The sequence below is a fragment of the Pleurodeles waltl genome, chromosome 11 (assembly GCF_031143425.1).
Source record: "Pleurodeles waltl isolate 20211129_DDA chromosome 11, aPleWal1.hap1.20221129, whole genome shotgun sequence".
NCBI classification, from domain to species: Eukaryota; Metazoa; Chordata; class Amphibia; order Caudata; family Salamandridae; genus Pleurodeles; species Pleurodeles waltl.
In genome coordinates this window covers 77665321-77682706 of record NC_090450.1, presented here as the reverse complement: position 1 = coordinate 77682706, position 17386 = coordinate 77665321, and the positions used below count along the sequence as shown (strand labels likewise).

Here is a 17386-nt window from a genome sequence, read left to right as displayed (position 1 = left end):
TAGGCCATTTCTGCACGCTTTGGGTGCAGATTGGCCCATTTTAGGTCAATCTGCCCCAAGGGGGGGCAGAAACCACTAGGCACCAGGGATCTTTTTTTTGCGCCATCACACAAGGGGAGCGACCCCGCAGGCAAGGGTCGCTCCCCATGGGGGGGGGGGCAATGTATTTTAGGCCATTTATGATTTTAGAAACAACTAGTCACCGGGGATTTTTTTTTTTGCGCCAATGTATTTTAGGCCATTTCTGCCAGGGCTAAATTTTTTTTGTGTGTATTTTTTTTATTTTTTATTTTTAGAAATGGGGAGCTATTCATTAGCCAACGGTCGCTCCCCTGGGGGGCAAATTGTCTTTAGACCATTTCTGCCCCCCTTGGGGGCAGGTCGGCGGATTTTAGAAACAACTAGTTACCGGGGATTTTTTTATTTTGCGCCAATGTCACGCAAGGGGAGCGGCCCCGTAGGCAAGGGTCGCTCCCCAGGGGGGTTGGGGGGGCAAATTTATTTTAGGCCATTTCTGACACCCCCCCCCCCCCCCCCAAAATCCACAGGTAGGCACTTTGCAAAAAAACCTCTGTTTTCTGTGAAAAAATGGGATGTGTCCACGTTGTGTTTTGGGCCATTTCATTTCGTGGGCGCTAGGCCTACCCACACAAGTGAGGTACCATTTGTATTGGGAGACTTGGGGGAACGCTGGCTGGAAGGACATTTGTGGCTCCTCTCAGATTCCAGAACTTTCTGTCACCGAAATGAGAGGAAAAAGTGTTTTTTTGGCCAAATTTTGAGGATTCTGGGTAACAGAACCTGGTCAGAGCCCCACAAGTCAACCCATCTTGGATTCCCCTAGGTCTCTAGTTTTAAAAAATGCACAGGTTTGGTAGGTATCCTTAGGGGCCAGCTGAGCTAGGGGCCAAGATCTACAGGTAGGCACTTTGCGAAAAACACCTCTGTTTTCTGTAAAAAAAAATGGGATGTGTCCACGTTGTGTTTTGGGGCATTTCCTGTCGCGGGCGCTAAGCCTACCCACACAAGTGAGGTACCATTTTTATCGGGAGACTTGGGGGAACATAGAATAGCAAAACAAGTGTTATTGCCCCTTGTCTTTCTCTACAATTTTTCCTTCCAAATATAAGAGTGTGTAAAAAATATGTCTATTTGAGAAATGCCCTGTAATTCACATGCTAGTATGGGCACCCCGGAATTCAGAGATGTGCAAATAACCACTGCTCCTCAACACCTTATCTTGTGCCCATTTTGGAAATACAAAGGTTTTCTTGATAGCTATTTTTTACTCTTTATATTTCAGCAAATGAATTGCTGTATACCCGGTATAGAATGAAAACCCACTGCAGGGTGCAGCTCATTTATTGGCTCTGGGTACCTAGAGCTCTTGATGAACCTACAAGCCCTATAAATGCCTGCAACCAGAAGAGTCCAGCAGACGTAACGGTATATTGCTTTCAAAAAGCTGACATTGCAGGAAAAAGTTACAGAGTAAAACGTAGATACAAATTGCAGTTTTTTTCACCTCAATTTCAATATTTTTCTTTTTTCAGTTGTTATTTTCTGTAGGAAACCCTTGTAGGATCTACACAAATTACCCCTTGCTGAATTCATACTTTTGTCTACTGTTCAGAAATGTTTGCGTTTCTGGGATCCAGCATTGGTTTCACGCCCTTTTCTGTCACTGACTGGAAGGAGGCTGAAAGCACAAAAAAATCGTAAAAATGGGGTATGTCCCAGTAAAATGCCAAAATTGTGTTGAAAAATTGGGTTTTCTGATTCAAGTCTGCCTGTTCCTGAAAGCTGGGAAGCTGGTGATTTTAGCACCGCAAACAGTTTGTTGATGCCATTTTCAGGGAAAAAAACACAAGCCTTCTTCTGCAGCCCCTTTTTCCCCATTTGTTTTAAAAATACGAAATGTTCACTGTATTTTGGCTAATTTTTTGCCTCCTTCTGGGGAACCCACAAAGTCTGGGTACCTCTAGAATCCCTAGGATGTTGGGGAAAAAAGGATGCAAATTTGGCGTGGGTAGCTTATGTGAACAAAACTTTGAGGGCCTAAGCGCGAACTGCCCCCAATTAGCCAAAAAAAGGCTTGGCACAGGAGGGGGAAAAGGCCTGGCAGCGAAGGGATTAAATATAGCATTTGTAGATTTTAGAACAGCATTTGACAATGTAGAAAGAAATGTGTTATTGTCAGAACTGCTTAACTGGGAAATCCCTGATCTTGTCCTAAGGGAGAGCATCCCTTTCCATATTTTCCAAGGAAAATGTGTAACAGAGCTTAAATCAGGACATGCTCTGCTTCTTATGCTTTTCAATTTAAATACATCTGACCTTAGAACAGCCCACAATCTGGTAATCCATTTCCCCTAAATTTCGGAAATCAACCGCTGCTCTCCAGCGAGGACACAGTACTTTTTTATCGAACTGTTGTCATCTTACTAACCGCTCTAGTAAGTTCACTATAAAGTAAATGATCTCACAAACCCTTAAAAAACAAAGATCTTCATATACTAGTGCCATATAATGCACACTGTGGCAGTTCAATTTCAGTACTCCAGCCATTGTTTCCATGTCCTTAAAAGGAAAATACTAATTCTATTAATGTGAGGCAGTGCAAGTCACCTAATCTGTTTAAAGGACTGGTGAGGAATCTGCAGGAAAATAGATTATTCAGCAGAAAGAGTAACAGTCATGCTCTCTCTCCAAGCAATATTGCTTAGCAAATATGTGAAGCCAATCTTGCTCCATGAAAAATCTCATCCACAGGAATAACCCGGTATGCGCCAATGTTCAAGATTTTGCTTCGGGTAAGCATGAATTCCCTCCAGCTGGATGTCTGCAGCAAGAGCATAACATTTTCTGGACTGCCTCATCTTTCTCACTCCTGGCATACTCTACAAAGAATTAGTTGTCAGCCCTCATCTCCTTGGTGCACTCGATATCATAAGTGACGTGCATCTAGGGTTAAGCTGATGCAATATCTCTTCCTCCTTGGCTGGATGAGGTGAGGGTAAAATGTGTGAAGGGTAATGAATTGTTCCAGATGGAAAGGAAGACTCCGTTATCAGCAGGAAAGCCGCTTTTGTTCTGAGAACCATTTTTTCCAGGGAAGAACCTTAGGAAAGGCATGTGGTGCCTACAGCTCAATGATGCACCGCTTTGATGTAAAGTCCACTAGAAAAACAGATTTGAACATAGATAACAGTAAGTGGCAACTGTGAAGGGGCTCAAAGGGAGCACTTTTCAAAAGTTTAAAATCAGGTTTAAATCCAATTAAGCATGGCAAAGGGAGTTAAATAAAATGTGTGCAGTCCCTCAACATGAAAAGGCTGACTGCGCTGGAATGCAGAGAAAGTCAAATAAGGCTGCAATGTATCTCTTAACAGTGTCCACCGCACAAGACCTGTTCGGCTAAGGATAGGGTGAAACAGAGGATTTCAGACAGGCATGCCTTCACAGGGCCTACATTTTGCTCTGCACACAAAACAAATATTCTGTCATACCTTCCAGAGGAAGACTGATTTATTGCAGAGGCTGCAAAATACCATGAGCTTAAATATCACATTCCAACTTCAGGCCTGAAGGCGGAGGCTCTGAAAACTGAGATGGAGAACCATCATCTTAGACAGAGAGAGGAGAACCAGCCTGATAGGTAGATGGAGTGGGGGGGGGGGGGGGGTTCACAGTAAGTGTCTTATGAGGTCTGCATACAACACCCTTCTACATCCTTCTCAGCCAGTCCAGGGCTCAGCTCTGATAAAGCTTCCTCAGATCCAAGGGTCAACCTCTTATGCCGGATGATTGTCAGCTACGGTAGGGGCAGGCAAACTGTCTGGAAGAGGCCTTGTGACTGGTGCCAGAATTGTGGTGATCTGTTGACATGCCCCTTCTTTTTGTGCTTGTCAGTCTTCTCCTTCATGAACTTTAATGAAGAGTGTGATCTCAATAGAAATCTTGACCAAGAATGCAACCAGTGTCAACTTCAACACTTGTCACCGGCCTCACGTTTGGCTGTGTACTCTTTTCTGGCCTTTGGGTGTATAAGGCCTCATGGTTTTACATTTATGGGGTGCATAAGGCCACAATTGTTGCATATTTTTGAATAATGCCTTGACCCCAGACACCATAGGCAGACTTCCCACAGGTCTGAAATGGACATTTGTCGATTAAAGGTGCAACAGGGTTTAAACCCAGAATTCTTAGTAGCATGACACCCTATACTGTGATTTTAGGAAATTGTAAGAACACTGTGAAGATATGCAAAAGATATTGTCAAAGAGTGCGGCAAAAAGGGAACTGACGTTGATGCACCAATATGGGTACTATATTGCTCCAGTGGCATCACTTGTAACTCTAGGATGGAGCCAGTGTCCCCCACCAATTCAGGAGATTATAGAAAGATCCAGTCTGGCACTTGGGGATTTCCAACAGGTGAGGAATATGCAGAAAGATTTATCCATCACAAATTAGAGTGCTGCACTAAAATCTAAGTCTGTAGCATTAAATGCATATTGTCTGTGCCTGAGCAGGTGCCTGAGCAGGAACCGGACTGGCTCTTTGCTAGGCCCAGTTCTGAAGATGTCAGCAAACAGACTCACATTAAATTACGGCACACAGACGGAACATGTTGGAAAATAGTGAAGGTCTTTCCTGAACAAATAAGTCAGAGTATATATTTGGGTCAGGAATCATCCCATGAATCATTTTATGTTATGGAGCAGAAACTGTTTCTTGACCATTTCCACCTACCTTACATACAGTTAGAAAACTATGCAGATACTCACGAGGAGTTCAAAGTTACTGTTTGCCCTAAATAAGACCTACAATTTATATAACCCACCTTCTCAGAAATTCCATCTTTGATGGATTTCAACTGCACAATCCTAAATGTGTCCAAAATAGAGTTTGTTTTGTTAGCATTGCCCATTTACATTGATTAACATGTAACAGTAGCTCAAAAGTACACCTATCAGTAATTCACACAAGTCTTTTAGAAAAAAAGTTAAAAGAAACTAAGCTTCTTTCATTCAAAATGATTTATTGGCAGGCATGCCAGCAAGACTCAATCTGCACTTCCTTATCTCAAAATATTGCACAGCATACGCCAGTTTCGTTCTGAGACAAAATAAGCTACTTTTGTCAGGGCGGCCCTCAGGTCTAGGCTTAATGATTCTAATGCTTGTACAGCAATTAGTAATAAAAAACATTCTAATCTGGAGGTATTGCAGCATTTTCTGTACAGGGACCCACTAAAGGGGAATATTTTGTAGCCTGGCTGCCAGTCAGACTTAAAGCTACAGATGTCTACAAGACATGAAACAGTCTCGCTCCTAACTGCCTAAAGAACCGACTTACATTTCGTAATCCACAGCAAAATGTATGCTTGTGGTAAATGTATGCTAGACATCCATAAAATGAACTGCTTTAAGCTGGTACCACTCTATTCTATCAGCATGTAGACTGTGGAACACACTGACCTCTCTTTTCCAGTCTTTAAACTAATAATTATTTGTAATTAGGCATGTTAGTTAAGGCCTTTGTTATTCAGCATCCTGGGACAACTGTTAATCTAGGTATGAACACTGGGAGGCTTAAGTTGGATTTGTTTAGTGCTTTACAAGTGAGCAGATGACGAAAATAATGAACAGAGAGAATATACAAGACAATGAAGATGATAATAAAATGCAAAATTACATTTCCCTCAACGTTCACCTATTATATGAAACTGACATGCACACTTACCTTATAAAAAAAGTACTGTACAAGGGTTGCTATTCTAATATAATAAAAGTGTCCGTGCACCAAAAGCAACTTGGAGAGGAATTTAAACCTTGCTATTGCATAGTCACTATTTCTTACAGCTTGTCTTCCTTCCTTCCCCATGATTCCTGCAAATGCCAAAACAAAGAGACTTTACAGCAAGTTAGGACTTTCACAATCTATGAATGCAAGTACACTGAATTTTATTTTAAGGTTTACTGATTGTGATAGCAGGCAAACAAGATCCAAGATCTAAATACAGAAGAGCTGCATCACATCTTTGTATTAAAAAACTGGATAACACAAGATGTGGAAATTTATCCACACCCACATCTGTGGAAAACAAATGTAAGAATAGGAGGACCAAGCATTAGCTAAACCACCAGTGAAAATAAATCCAAAAATAAACATAAAAAATAGGCCTGCAATCAGTCATTGTCAGGTTTGCACCCGACAACATTGTTATTGTACTCAATATTAACCAGAGTACACTGAAAAGTAAAGAATATTTGAATCAACATGTTTCCCGTCTTACAGCATAATTAAAAACTAGTACACAATAAGGTGGCTTTTGAACAGCAAAGACCAACAACCTTAAGGAAAAAGGGAACAAAAAGAACAAGTAGAATATGTCATGTTTGAGGGTCATTAAACTCATAACTGCTGAAGCTTAATTCTCCACTCCAGCCACTCTAAGGCTGAGCTATTTGTTTTACGTTGGGGAACTTTGCACTTAAGCCTTCATAACTTTGTTTCCACAAAGCCTAAGCAACGACCTTACCCCACCCAACCATGATTGGGATTCTAACGGTACCTGAGGTTTTTGGAATCCACTGGATGGAAATGAGAAATTAGTCAAAGTATATATACATATATATTTTGAAAAACGGGAAAAAAGTATTTGCAAGAAAACAAAATGAATTCAACAAAAGCTCTGCTAATATACCATTCCAGATTTGCACATAATACAGCTTTTTTTTTTTTTTTTTAATGGTAAAGGCAGGATTAGTCACATATTACTTCAAAATGCTTGCTTTCCTAGACTCTTGTTTTTTCCAGACCTACAGCACAAACTACTACAGTTTTGTTTTTAAAAAGTACTTTTTTTTTTTATCAGCTTTGGTGAGTGATGTTCTGTATACAAATCTTATATTAGTACTTAGTGTGACCACCTGAAGTCCAGACACTGGTCCCTTTACGAGCTCCCTGTAGTGGCAGGTCATCCTCCTTAGCAGAGGGAGGCAAAATGAAAATGTCACTTACCCAGTGTACATCTGTTCGTGGCATCAGTCGCTGTAGATTCGCATGTTTTGCATAGCTCGCCATCTGGTGTTGGGTCGGAGTGTTACAAGTTGTTTTTCTTCGAAGAAGTCTTTCGAGTCACGGGACCGAGTGACTCCTCCTTTTGTCTCCATTGCGCATGGGCGTCGACTCCATCTTCGATTGTTTTTCCCCGCAGAGGGTGAGGTAGGAGTTGTATTGTAGTAATAGTGGCCATGCAATGGAGTGACTAAGTATGTACCTATTTAAGGTTAAAATAATATATATACAAATAGTTGAAGGTACCTTCCGAACTGCTACAGGCTCCCGGGGAGGCGGGTGGGCACATGCGAATCTACAGCGACTGATGCCACGAACAGATGTACACTGGGTAAGTGACATTTTCAGTTCGATGGCATCTGTCGCTGTAGATACGCATGTTTTGCATAGACTAGTAAGCAGTTATCTCCCCAAAGCGGTGGCTCAGCCTGTAGGAGTGGGAGTAGTCTGAAACAATGTTCTTAATACGGCTTGACCTACTGTGGCTTGTTGTGCGGATAACACGACTACACAGTAGTGCTTGGTGAATGTGTGAGGCGTAGACCATGTGGCTGCCTTACATATTTCTTGCATTGGGATGTTTCCTAGAAAGGCCATGGTAGCACCTTTCTTTCTGGTTGAGTGTGCCCTTGGTGTAATGGGCAGTTGTCGTTTAGCTTTAAGGTAGCAGATTTGGATGCATTTAACTATCCATCTGGCTATACCTTGTTTTGATATTGGGTTTCCTGCATGAGGTTTTTGGAATGCAATAAATAGCTGTTTAGTTTTCCTGATGCTCTTTGTTCTGTCAATGTAATACATTAATGCTCTTTTGACATCTAAAGTATGTAGTGCCCTCTCAGCTACGGAATCTGGCTGTGGGAAGAACACTGGAAGTTCCACTGTTTGATTTAGATGGAACGGTGAAATAACTTTTGGTAGAAATTTAGGATTAGTCCTTAGGACGACCTTATTTTTGTGTAGTTGTATAAAAGGTTCTTGTATTGTAAACGTCTGAATCTCGCTTACTCTTCTTAGAGAGGTAATGGCGATGAGAAATGCAACCTTCCATGTTAGGAACTGTATTTCGCAGGAGTGCATGGGTTCAAAAGGTGGACCCATAAGTCTAGTTAAGACAACATTTAGGTTCCATGAAGGAACAGGTGGTGTTCTTGGTGGAATAATTCTTTTAAGGCCCTCCATGAATGCTTTAATGACTGGTATCCTATATAGGGAAGTTGAATAGGTAGGCTGCAGGTATGCAGATATTGCTGCAAGGTGTATTTTAATGGAAGAGAAAGCTAGGTTAGATTTTTGTAAGTGAAGCAAGTAACCCACTACATGTTTTGGGGTTGCGTGTAATGGTTGGATTTGATTAATATGGCAGTAGCAAACAAACCTCTTCCATTTACTGGCATAGCAGTGCCTGGTGGATGGCCTTCTGGCTTGCTTTATGACTTCCATACATTCTTGGGTAAGTTGTAAAGTGTCCGAATTCTAGGATTTCAGGAGCCAGATTGCTAGATTCAGCGATGCTGGATCTGGGTGTCTGATCGTTTGGTTGTGTTGTGTTAACAGATCCGGCCTGTTGGGCAGTTTGATGTGGGGTACTACTGATAGGTCTAGCAGCGTTGTGTACCAGGGTTGCCTTGCCCAAGTTGGTGCTATTAATATGAGTTTGAGTTTGTTTTGACTGAGTTTGTTTACCAGATAAGGAAGGAGAGGGAGAGGAGGAAAAGCGTAGGCAAATATCCCTGACCAGTTGATCCATAGGGCATTGCCCTGGGACTGCCTGTGTGGGTATCTGGATGCGAAGTTTTGGCATTTTGCGTTCTCTTTTGTCGCAAACAAGTCTATTTGAGGTGTTCCCCAGAGCGTGAAGTAAGTGTTCAGAATTTGGGGGTGAATTTCCCATTCGTGGACCTGTTGGTGATCTCGAGAGAGATTGTCTGCGAGTTGATTCTGAATTCCTGGGATAAATTGTGCTATTAGGCGAATTTGGTTGTGAATTGCCCAACGCCATATCTTTTGTGCCAGCAGGCTCAATTGCGTTGAGTGCATCCCCCCTTGTTTGTTTAGATAATACATTGTTGTCATGTTGTCTGTTTTGACGAGAATGTATTTGTGAACTATTATTGGTTGAAAAGCCTTTAGTGCTTGAAAAACTGCTAGCAGTTCTAGGTGATTTATATGCAGTTTTGTTTGATGTACGTTCCATTGTCCTTGTATGCTGTGTTGATCGAGGTGTGCTCCCCACCCTGTCATGGAAGCATCTGTTGTTATTACGTATTGTGGCACTGGGTCTTGGAAAGGCCGCCCTTTGTTTAAATTTATATTGTTCCACCATAGAAGCGAGAGGTAAGTTTGGCAGTCTATTAACACCAGATCTGTAAGGTGACCCTGTGCTTGTGACCACTGTGATGCTAGGTACTGTTGTAAGGGCCTCATGTGCAGTCTTGCGTTTGGGACAATGGCTATGGATGAAGACATCATGCCTAGGAGTTGTAATATCATCTTTGCTTGTATTTTTTGTGTTGGATACATGCGTTGTATGATGTTGTTGAAATTTTGAATTCTTTGTGGGCCTGGAGTGGCTACTCCCATTGTTGTGTTTATTATGGCTCCTAGGTATTGTTGTACCTTGCGCGGCAGAATGTTGGATTTTGCGAAGTTGACTGTGAACCCTAGTTTGTAGAGGGTTTGTATGATTTGATTTGTGTGGTGTGAGCACGTTATTAACGAATGGGTCTTGATTAGCCAGTCGTCTAGATACGGGAATACATGTATTTGCTGCCTTCTGATGTGTGCAGCGACTACTGCTAGACATTTGGTAAAGACTCTTGGTGCGGTTGTTAAACCGAAAGGCAGTACCTTGAATTGGTAGTGTATTCCTTTGAATACAAACCTTAGGTATTTCCTGTGCGATGGATGTATTGGTATATGGAAATACGCGTCTTTGAGGTCTAATGTTGTCATGTAGTTTCAGCAATGGTAACACTTCTTGTAGTGTGACCATGTGAAAGTGGTCTGATTTGATGTATGTGTTTAGTATTCTTAGGTCTAGGATTGGTCTTAGCGTTTTGTCCTTCTTTGGTATTAAGAAGTACAGTGAATAAACTCCTGTGTTTATTTGTGTGTTTGGTACTAACTCGATTGCGTTCTTTTGCAATAGTGCTTGAACTTCTATCTCCAGGAGCTCGGAATGATGTTTTGATAAATTTTGTGCTCTTGGTGGTATGTTTGGAGGGAATTGTAGAAATTCTATGCAATAACCATTTTGGATAATTGCTAGAACCCAAGTGTCTGTAGTGATTTCCTCCCATGCTTTGTAATAATGACCTATTCTTCCCCCCACTGGTGTTGTGTGGAGGGGGTGAGTGACATGTGAGTCACTGCTTAGTTGTAGGGGTTTTGGGGCTTTGAAATTTTCCCCTATTCCTAGGGAATTGCCCTCCTCTATATTGGCCCCGAAAGCCTCCCCTGTACTGTCCCTGGTAACTGGATGGTGTTGCCTGTGAGGTGCTGGCTTGTGTGGCCTGACCCCGAAACCCCCCTCTAAAGGGTGTTTTGCGGAAGGTGCTGTCATTTCCTCTGCTCTGCGGGGAGTAGAGTGCGCCCATGGCTTTAGCAGTGTCCGTGTCCTTTTTAAGTTTCTCAATCGCCGTGTCCACTTCTGGACCGAACAGTTCTTTTTCGTTGAATGGCATATTGAGAACTGCCTGCTGAATCTCTGGTTTAAACCCAGACGTTCGTAGCCATGCATGCCTTCTGATGGTCACAGATGTATTTATTGTTCTTGCAGCTGTGTCTGCTGCGTCCATGGAGGAGCGTATCTGGTTGTTTGAAATGTTCTGTCCTTCTTCAACCACTTGCTTTGCCCTCTTTTGTAGGTCTTTGGGTAGATGTTCAATGAGATGTTGCATCTCATCCCAATGGGCTCTGTCATAGCGCGCAAGAAGTGCCTGTGAGTTAGCGATGCGCCACTGGTTTGCAGCTTGTGCTGCGACTCTCTTTCCAGCTGCATCGAACTTGCGGCTTTCCTTATCTGGGGGTGGTGCGTCCCCAGATGTGTGGGAGTTGGCCCTTTTCCTAGCTGCTCCTACAACGACAGAATCTGGTGGCAGCTGCGAAGTTATGAAAATAGGGTCTGTAGGAGGCGCTTTATACTTTTTTTCCACCCTTGGTGTGATTGCCCTACTTTTGACCGGCTCCTTAAAGATGTCTTTTGCGTGCCGAAGCATACCAGGGAGCATAGGCAGGCTTTGGTAGGAGCTGTGGGTGGCAGAGAGGGTGTTGAATAGAAAGTCATCCTCGACTTGTTCTGAGTGGAGGCTTACATTGTGGAATTGTGCTGCTCTAGCCACCACCTGAGAATATGCAGTACTGTCCTCTGGTGGTGATGGCTTTGTAGGGTATGCCTCCGGACTGTTATCTGACACAGGGGCGTCGTATAAGTCCCATGCGTCCTGATCCTGGTCACCTTGGCTCATGGTGGTGTGAGCCGGGGAATGTGATGGAGTTTGTGCTGGCGAGACGTGAATTATACGTGGAGGAGAGGGTGGCGGAGTAACCCTTTTCACCATTTTTGTTTGTGGTGTTTGGTCAGTTTGAAATTCCAGTCTTCTCTTTCTCCTAATAGGGGGAAGGGTGCTTATCTTTCCTGTCCCCTGCTGTATAAAAATACGTTTCTGCGTATGGTCTACATCGGTGGATTGCAGGTCTTCCTCAAACCTATGCTTTCGCATTTGGGAGGTCATTGATTGCTCTTCGGTATAAGAGCCTGAAACTGGGTCGGTTGCAGGTTGTTTCGGCACCGAAACCCTGTCTGCATCTTTTTTCGGCTCCGAGGTGGCTTTTTTCTTTTTCGGAGTCGAAACATCTCGCCGTCGATCTTCATCGGTGCCGCTGTCTCGGCGTCGAGCCGTGTCTACACCGCTATCTCGGTGTCGATGTATGTCTCCAGCACTTTCTCTGTCCCGAGAAGGCTGCGTGCCGGTGTCTCGACCGGAGTCGGACGGTCTTGGCACTGATTCGGCCTTTTTCGGTGCCGACGGTCGGTCACCGAATTTATGGGTGGAGCCATGGCCTGGTGGCAGTGGCGTCCCCTGGGCCTTGACAATCTTCTTATGTTCTTATGCGTGGTTTTCGACGTCTTACTCACGGTTCGTGGATCGTCGAATTCCTCGGAGTCCGATTCGTGTATCGAAAAGGTTTCTTCCTCTTCTTGTACCTCGAACTCTCGGTGCGCTGTCGGCGTGGACGCCATTTGAAGTCTTCTGGCTCGACGGTCTCGGAGTGTTTTTCGGGACCGGAACGCACGAAAGGCCTCGCAAGTGTCTTCACTGTGCTCAGGTGACAGGCACAGGTTACAGACCAAGTGTTGGTCTGAATAGGGGTATTTTTTGTGGCATTTGGGACAGAAACGGAACGGGGTCCGTTCCATCGGCGTTCTTCTACACGCGGTTGGGCCGAGTAGGCCCCGACGGGGATCGAAAACTACCCCGAAGGGCTCCGGAGCTCTTCGATCTTCGATGCGGTGTTGATTCTAACTAAGACGATCCCGAACGCAACAATACCGACGAAAATCTTCCGAAATTTAGCTGTTTTTCCGTTCCGAAACTCGGAGCGACAGGAACACGTCCGAACCCGATGGCGGAAAAAAAACAATCGAAGATGGAGTCGACGCCCATGCGCAATGGAGACAAAAGGAGGAGTCACTCGGTCCCGTGACTCGAAAGACTTCTTCGAAGAAAAACAACTTGTAACACTCCGACCCAACACCAGATGGCGAGCTATGCAAAACATGCGTATCTAGAGCGACAGATGCCATCGAACAAAGTGGTTACAAATGAAGGAGGTAGGGATCAGACACTATTTCAGTGTGTAGACAGGGCCTCCAATTGTGCCTAGGGTTGCTGATGCTTCTAACTCTATCTACCCATGCAGAGTATGGTATGTCCTGAAAAGGAAGCTAGTTTTATGCCCTGGGAAGGGGTTGAAACATTGTTCAAATTAATTGTACAAACTTTAAAAGCAGTGATTTGGTCCGGATAAGCTGACCAAAAAGAGAAATTAGATAAAAGGTCCAGTATAAAATGAAAAGATAGTGCATTTTTGTACCGCATTATAGCCTTTTTTCTTTTGTAAACAAACTAGTTTGAAGAGGTTTGAAGACAGCCAATTCTGTTACTTCAGAAATACATTGTGTTTTATATTGGTCTGTTTTAGCGTGTCCAAAACATTTCACAATATCAAATGCAACTGACAGGATATATAAATATGAAGTGGCAATATACCAATCATTCATTTTCTATGTAGATTTAGTTGTTAATCAAACGGTCTAAAATATGCTCATTTGCTGGGGCAAATCTTGGGGGACGGGAGTCCTTAAGGTGAATGTTTGCATTCTGTTTTAGGAAACTATCTTCAATAAATGCCTTGTCACTAATAAAAAAAAAAAAATGGAGGCTTCAAACAAAGCGTAAGAAACAATTTACTAGAGTGAGTACGATATCTAATTACCATTCAAAAAAAGAGGGGATACACTGAAGACACTCAAAACGTGTACAAAGCCAAAAGGCTGTAAAGAAAAGACTTACCTATTCCAACATGTGCTTCCTGTATCATGCTTACATCGTTTGCACCATCACCAATAGCCAATGTAATGGGCTTCTCTGGAGATGTTTTTATTAGTCGTACTACCTGCATGAAAGTGGTTTTAAATTAGATATACTATAAATGTTCACTTTATTTAAAGCAAAGCCTTACTAAGACAAGCTGCCTTTATGAGAAAAAAAACACACTTCTCCCAGTCAAGAGACTCAAAAGTGCACGCCAGAAGGAAGAGAAATGGTCCCAAAGATTCGAAAGAAAAACTGATGTGCAACACTACCATGCCACACAGAGATATACATATACATTAATAGAATACACATATAATTTTAGTCTGTGTTATGAAACTGACTTTTTGGCTGCATTTTGAAAATGTTTGCTACAGTACCACATGACTCTTAGCCAGATGGATACATTAAGACTGCTGCATGAAACAGGGAGAACTTTAGATGCAGTTCCTGGAATACCATGTAAAGAGTATGGGCGGGGGAAATTATTTTGCATATACAAACCCAAAAAATTAATGGTTAAGAGTGTAGTTACAGAATATAGTCAGCAAATCTGAAAGAAGAAACAAAGTGTTGTACAAATTCAACTTTACCCAAATTTCTAGATTCGGAACAATTTTCAGCATGGTTAAAACGTTTAACCGTTACAAATACATTTTTGTATAGTGTCCATAACTGAACACAACTGTCTAAATGCAGTCTCCTAGAGGCTTGTGGCAACACATGAAAGGGACATTCTAAAGCTAAATATTTCATTAAAAGAAAATTCATAAGTCAACTGCAGTAACATGTGGAGCAAGATAAACAACTGCACTGCTAAAATTCAGGATTCAGACCCATGAGATATCGGACATCAGATTGCTTGCTAATGCCACAGTTGAAAGCCAACATTCAGTTATGAATCTCTGGGCTCTACCAGCAAGATTATATGTGTTAAACCCTGGTACCCTAACTAAGAAATACAAGGGGGCTAGGGTCACAGGTAGTGCATTGGAACAAGCTCAACCAATGCTACAAAATGATATATATGTGGAGTTAAATAATAGGGTTTTGTCATCATTACAATCAGACACGGGTGTAAATATATCTATCAGAAGCTATACACACAAAGTTTTCGAGTCTCAAGATCGAGTGACTCCTCTCGGTAATACTGCGCATGGGCATCAAGTCCTTTGCTTTCTAGCAGGCGGGTGAAGTAAAAAGTGTGTACGTGTACACAGATAGATAAAAAAGATGAGATGTCCATGCAGTGTATATACATATTTACAATATGTGGCACTACAACAGCTACAGGCTGGAGGAGGGAGGGCGCATATGAATCTACAGCTCTACATGCCATAAACAGATATCTCCTTGGTAAGTAACATTTTCCATTTGATGGCATGTGTAAGTGTAGATACACAACACGCTTTGCATAGACTGTATAATGGTATATTGTCTAGGAATGCCATTGAAGTTTCTTTCTTTCCGGTGGAATTAGCTTTATGAGCTACTGGTATCTGTCTTTTGGCTCTAATATAACAAGTGTAGATACATTTGACTATCGATCTAGATAATAAATTTTTTGAAATAGGATTACCCTTGTGAGGTTCTGCAAAGGCAACAAAAACTTGTTTTGACTTTTTAAAGTCTTTTGTTCTGTCTATATAGTCCTTGAGTGCTCTTTAACATCAAGTGTGTGTGGGGCTCTTTCAGCAACTGAGTCTGCCTGTGGAAAGAAGACGAGTAAATCCATAGACTGGTTGATACGAAAAGGTGAAACTACCTTTTGTAGAAATTTTTAATTTGTCCGGAGAACTAGTTTGTCTTTTTGAATGTGAAAAAATGGTTCTTCCAAAGTGAAAGCTTTAATTTCACTAACTCTTCTTAAAGAAGTTACTGCTACTAAGAAAGCAACTTTCCATGACAAGAAGTGTAGAGAACAAGAATGCATGGGTTCAAATGGTGGGCCCATAAGTCTTCTGAGTCCATGTAGGAGCTGGAGGAACTCTAGGTGGAATTACTCTTTTGAGTCCTTCCATACATGCTTTTATAACAGGAATTCTAAACAGTGAAACATGTTGTCTGTTTTGAAGATAAGCTTCTCTCTATAGCTGCTAAATGACACCTAACAGAGTAGTATGCCAAGTGTAACAAATAGCATACAATATTTTGTACTGAAGCTTTAAGTGGGTCTATATTTTGGGTTGGCAATAGTACACAAAACGTTTCCATTTGGCAGCATAACGTTGTCTAGTTGTGGGTTTGCGTGCCTCCTTTAAAATATCCATGTATTCAGATGGAAGTATAAGGTAACCAAACTTTATGACTTCATGAGCCATATAGCAAGATTGAGTGTGCTGGGATTGGGGTGTCTGATTTGACCTGTTTTGGCTCAAGGGATCTGGTCTGTTTGGTACCTTGTGATAAGGTACCACAGATAGATCCAGCAGAGTTGTGTACCAATGCTGACGTGTCCATGTGGGGGCTATTAGAATCAAGGTGATTGAGGTTCGTCTTATCTTCCTTACCAGTAATGGAATTAGTGGGAGAGGTGGAAAAGCGTAAGAAAATATCGCTGACCAGTTCATCCACATCGCATTGCATTGCCCTTGGATTGTAGGTATGGGTACCTGGATGCGAAGCTTACACATTTTGAGTTTTCTTTTGTGGCAAATAGATCTATGTCTGGTGTTCCCCACATTTGAATGTATTTCCAAATTACCTGGTGGTGAATTTCTCATTTGTGGACTTGTTGCTGTGTCCTGCTTAACAGGTTCGCTAGCTGATTGTTCATCCCTAAGAGATATTCTGCAAATATTTCAATTTGGTTGTGAATCGCCTATCTCCAAATTCACTGTGCTAAGCTGGATAATTGGGATGAATGTGCCCCCACCTTTTTGCAGATAATACATTGTTGTCATATTGTCTGTGAGTATTAACACTAACTTGTGTGAAATTTGTGTCAGAAAAGCTTTGAGTGCTAGGAATACTGCTAGTAATTCCAAGTAATTTATGTGGTATGTTTGTTGGATAAAGACCCATTGTCCCTTTATAGTAAGGTTGTTGGGATGAGCTCCCCAATCTGTCTGGGATGCATCTGTTGTGACTGTAGTCTGAGGCACAGGGTGCTGAAAGGGCAGCCCTTTTGACGTGTTGGTGTGATTCCACCACTACAGAGAGTTGTAAGTCCGGTGGTCCTATGGAACTATGGCTGTGCATGAGGCCATCATTCCTAATAGTTTCATTAGTAATTTCACAGTGTAAGTGTGGATGTGATGCAGCTGAGCTATTAGATCTTGAAATGCTTGAATCCGTACTAGATTTGGGTATGCTAATCCTGAATAAGTGTTGAGCATTGTTCCCAAATACAGCTGTATTTGTAATGGTTGTAGATGGGATTTGAGATAATTGATAGTGAATCCCAACTTGTGAAGAAGATCTATTGTGTTCCGAGTGTGCTGATGACATACTTGGCTTGTGTTGGCTTTTATTAGCCAGTCGTCCAGGTATGGGAAGATATGTATGTGTTGTCTTCTGAGGAATGCTGCCACAACTGCTAAACATTTGTATAACACCCTTGGTGCTGTTGATACTCCAAATGGTAGTACTTTAAATTGGTAGTGCTTTCCTGGGATGACAAATCTTAGGTACTTGCAGTGTGCTGAGTGTATGGGAATGTGGAAATGTGTATCCTTGGGATCTAATGCTGGCATGTAATC

The 17386-nt window shown here is 42.3% G+C and overlaps 1 protein-coding gene across 3 annotated transcripts in view; it reads right to left on the bottom strand.

Moving 5' to 3' along the window:
- Positions 1–17386, bottom strand: part of ATP11B (ATPase phospholipid transporting 11B (putative)) — a 456703-nt gene that overhangs the window by 166785 nt on the left and 272532 nt on the right. For all 3 annotated transcript variants that reach the window (XM_069213099.1, XM_069213101.1, XM_069213100.1), the window contains exons 21-22: positions 13665–13767; positions 5749–5894 (exon numbers count right to left, since the gene is read on the bottom strand). In XM_069213099.1, the coding sequence (XP_069069200.1) occupies positions 5749–5894; positions 13665–13767 (249 nt within the window). The remainder of the gene's footprint in view (positions 1–5748; positions 5895–13664; positions 13768–17386) is intronic.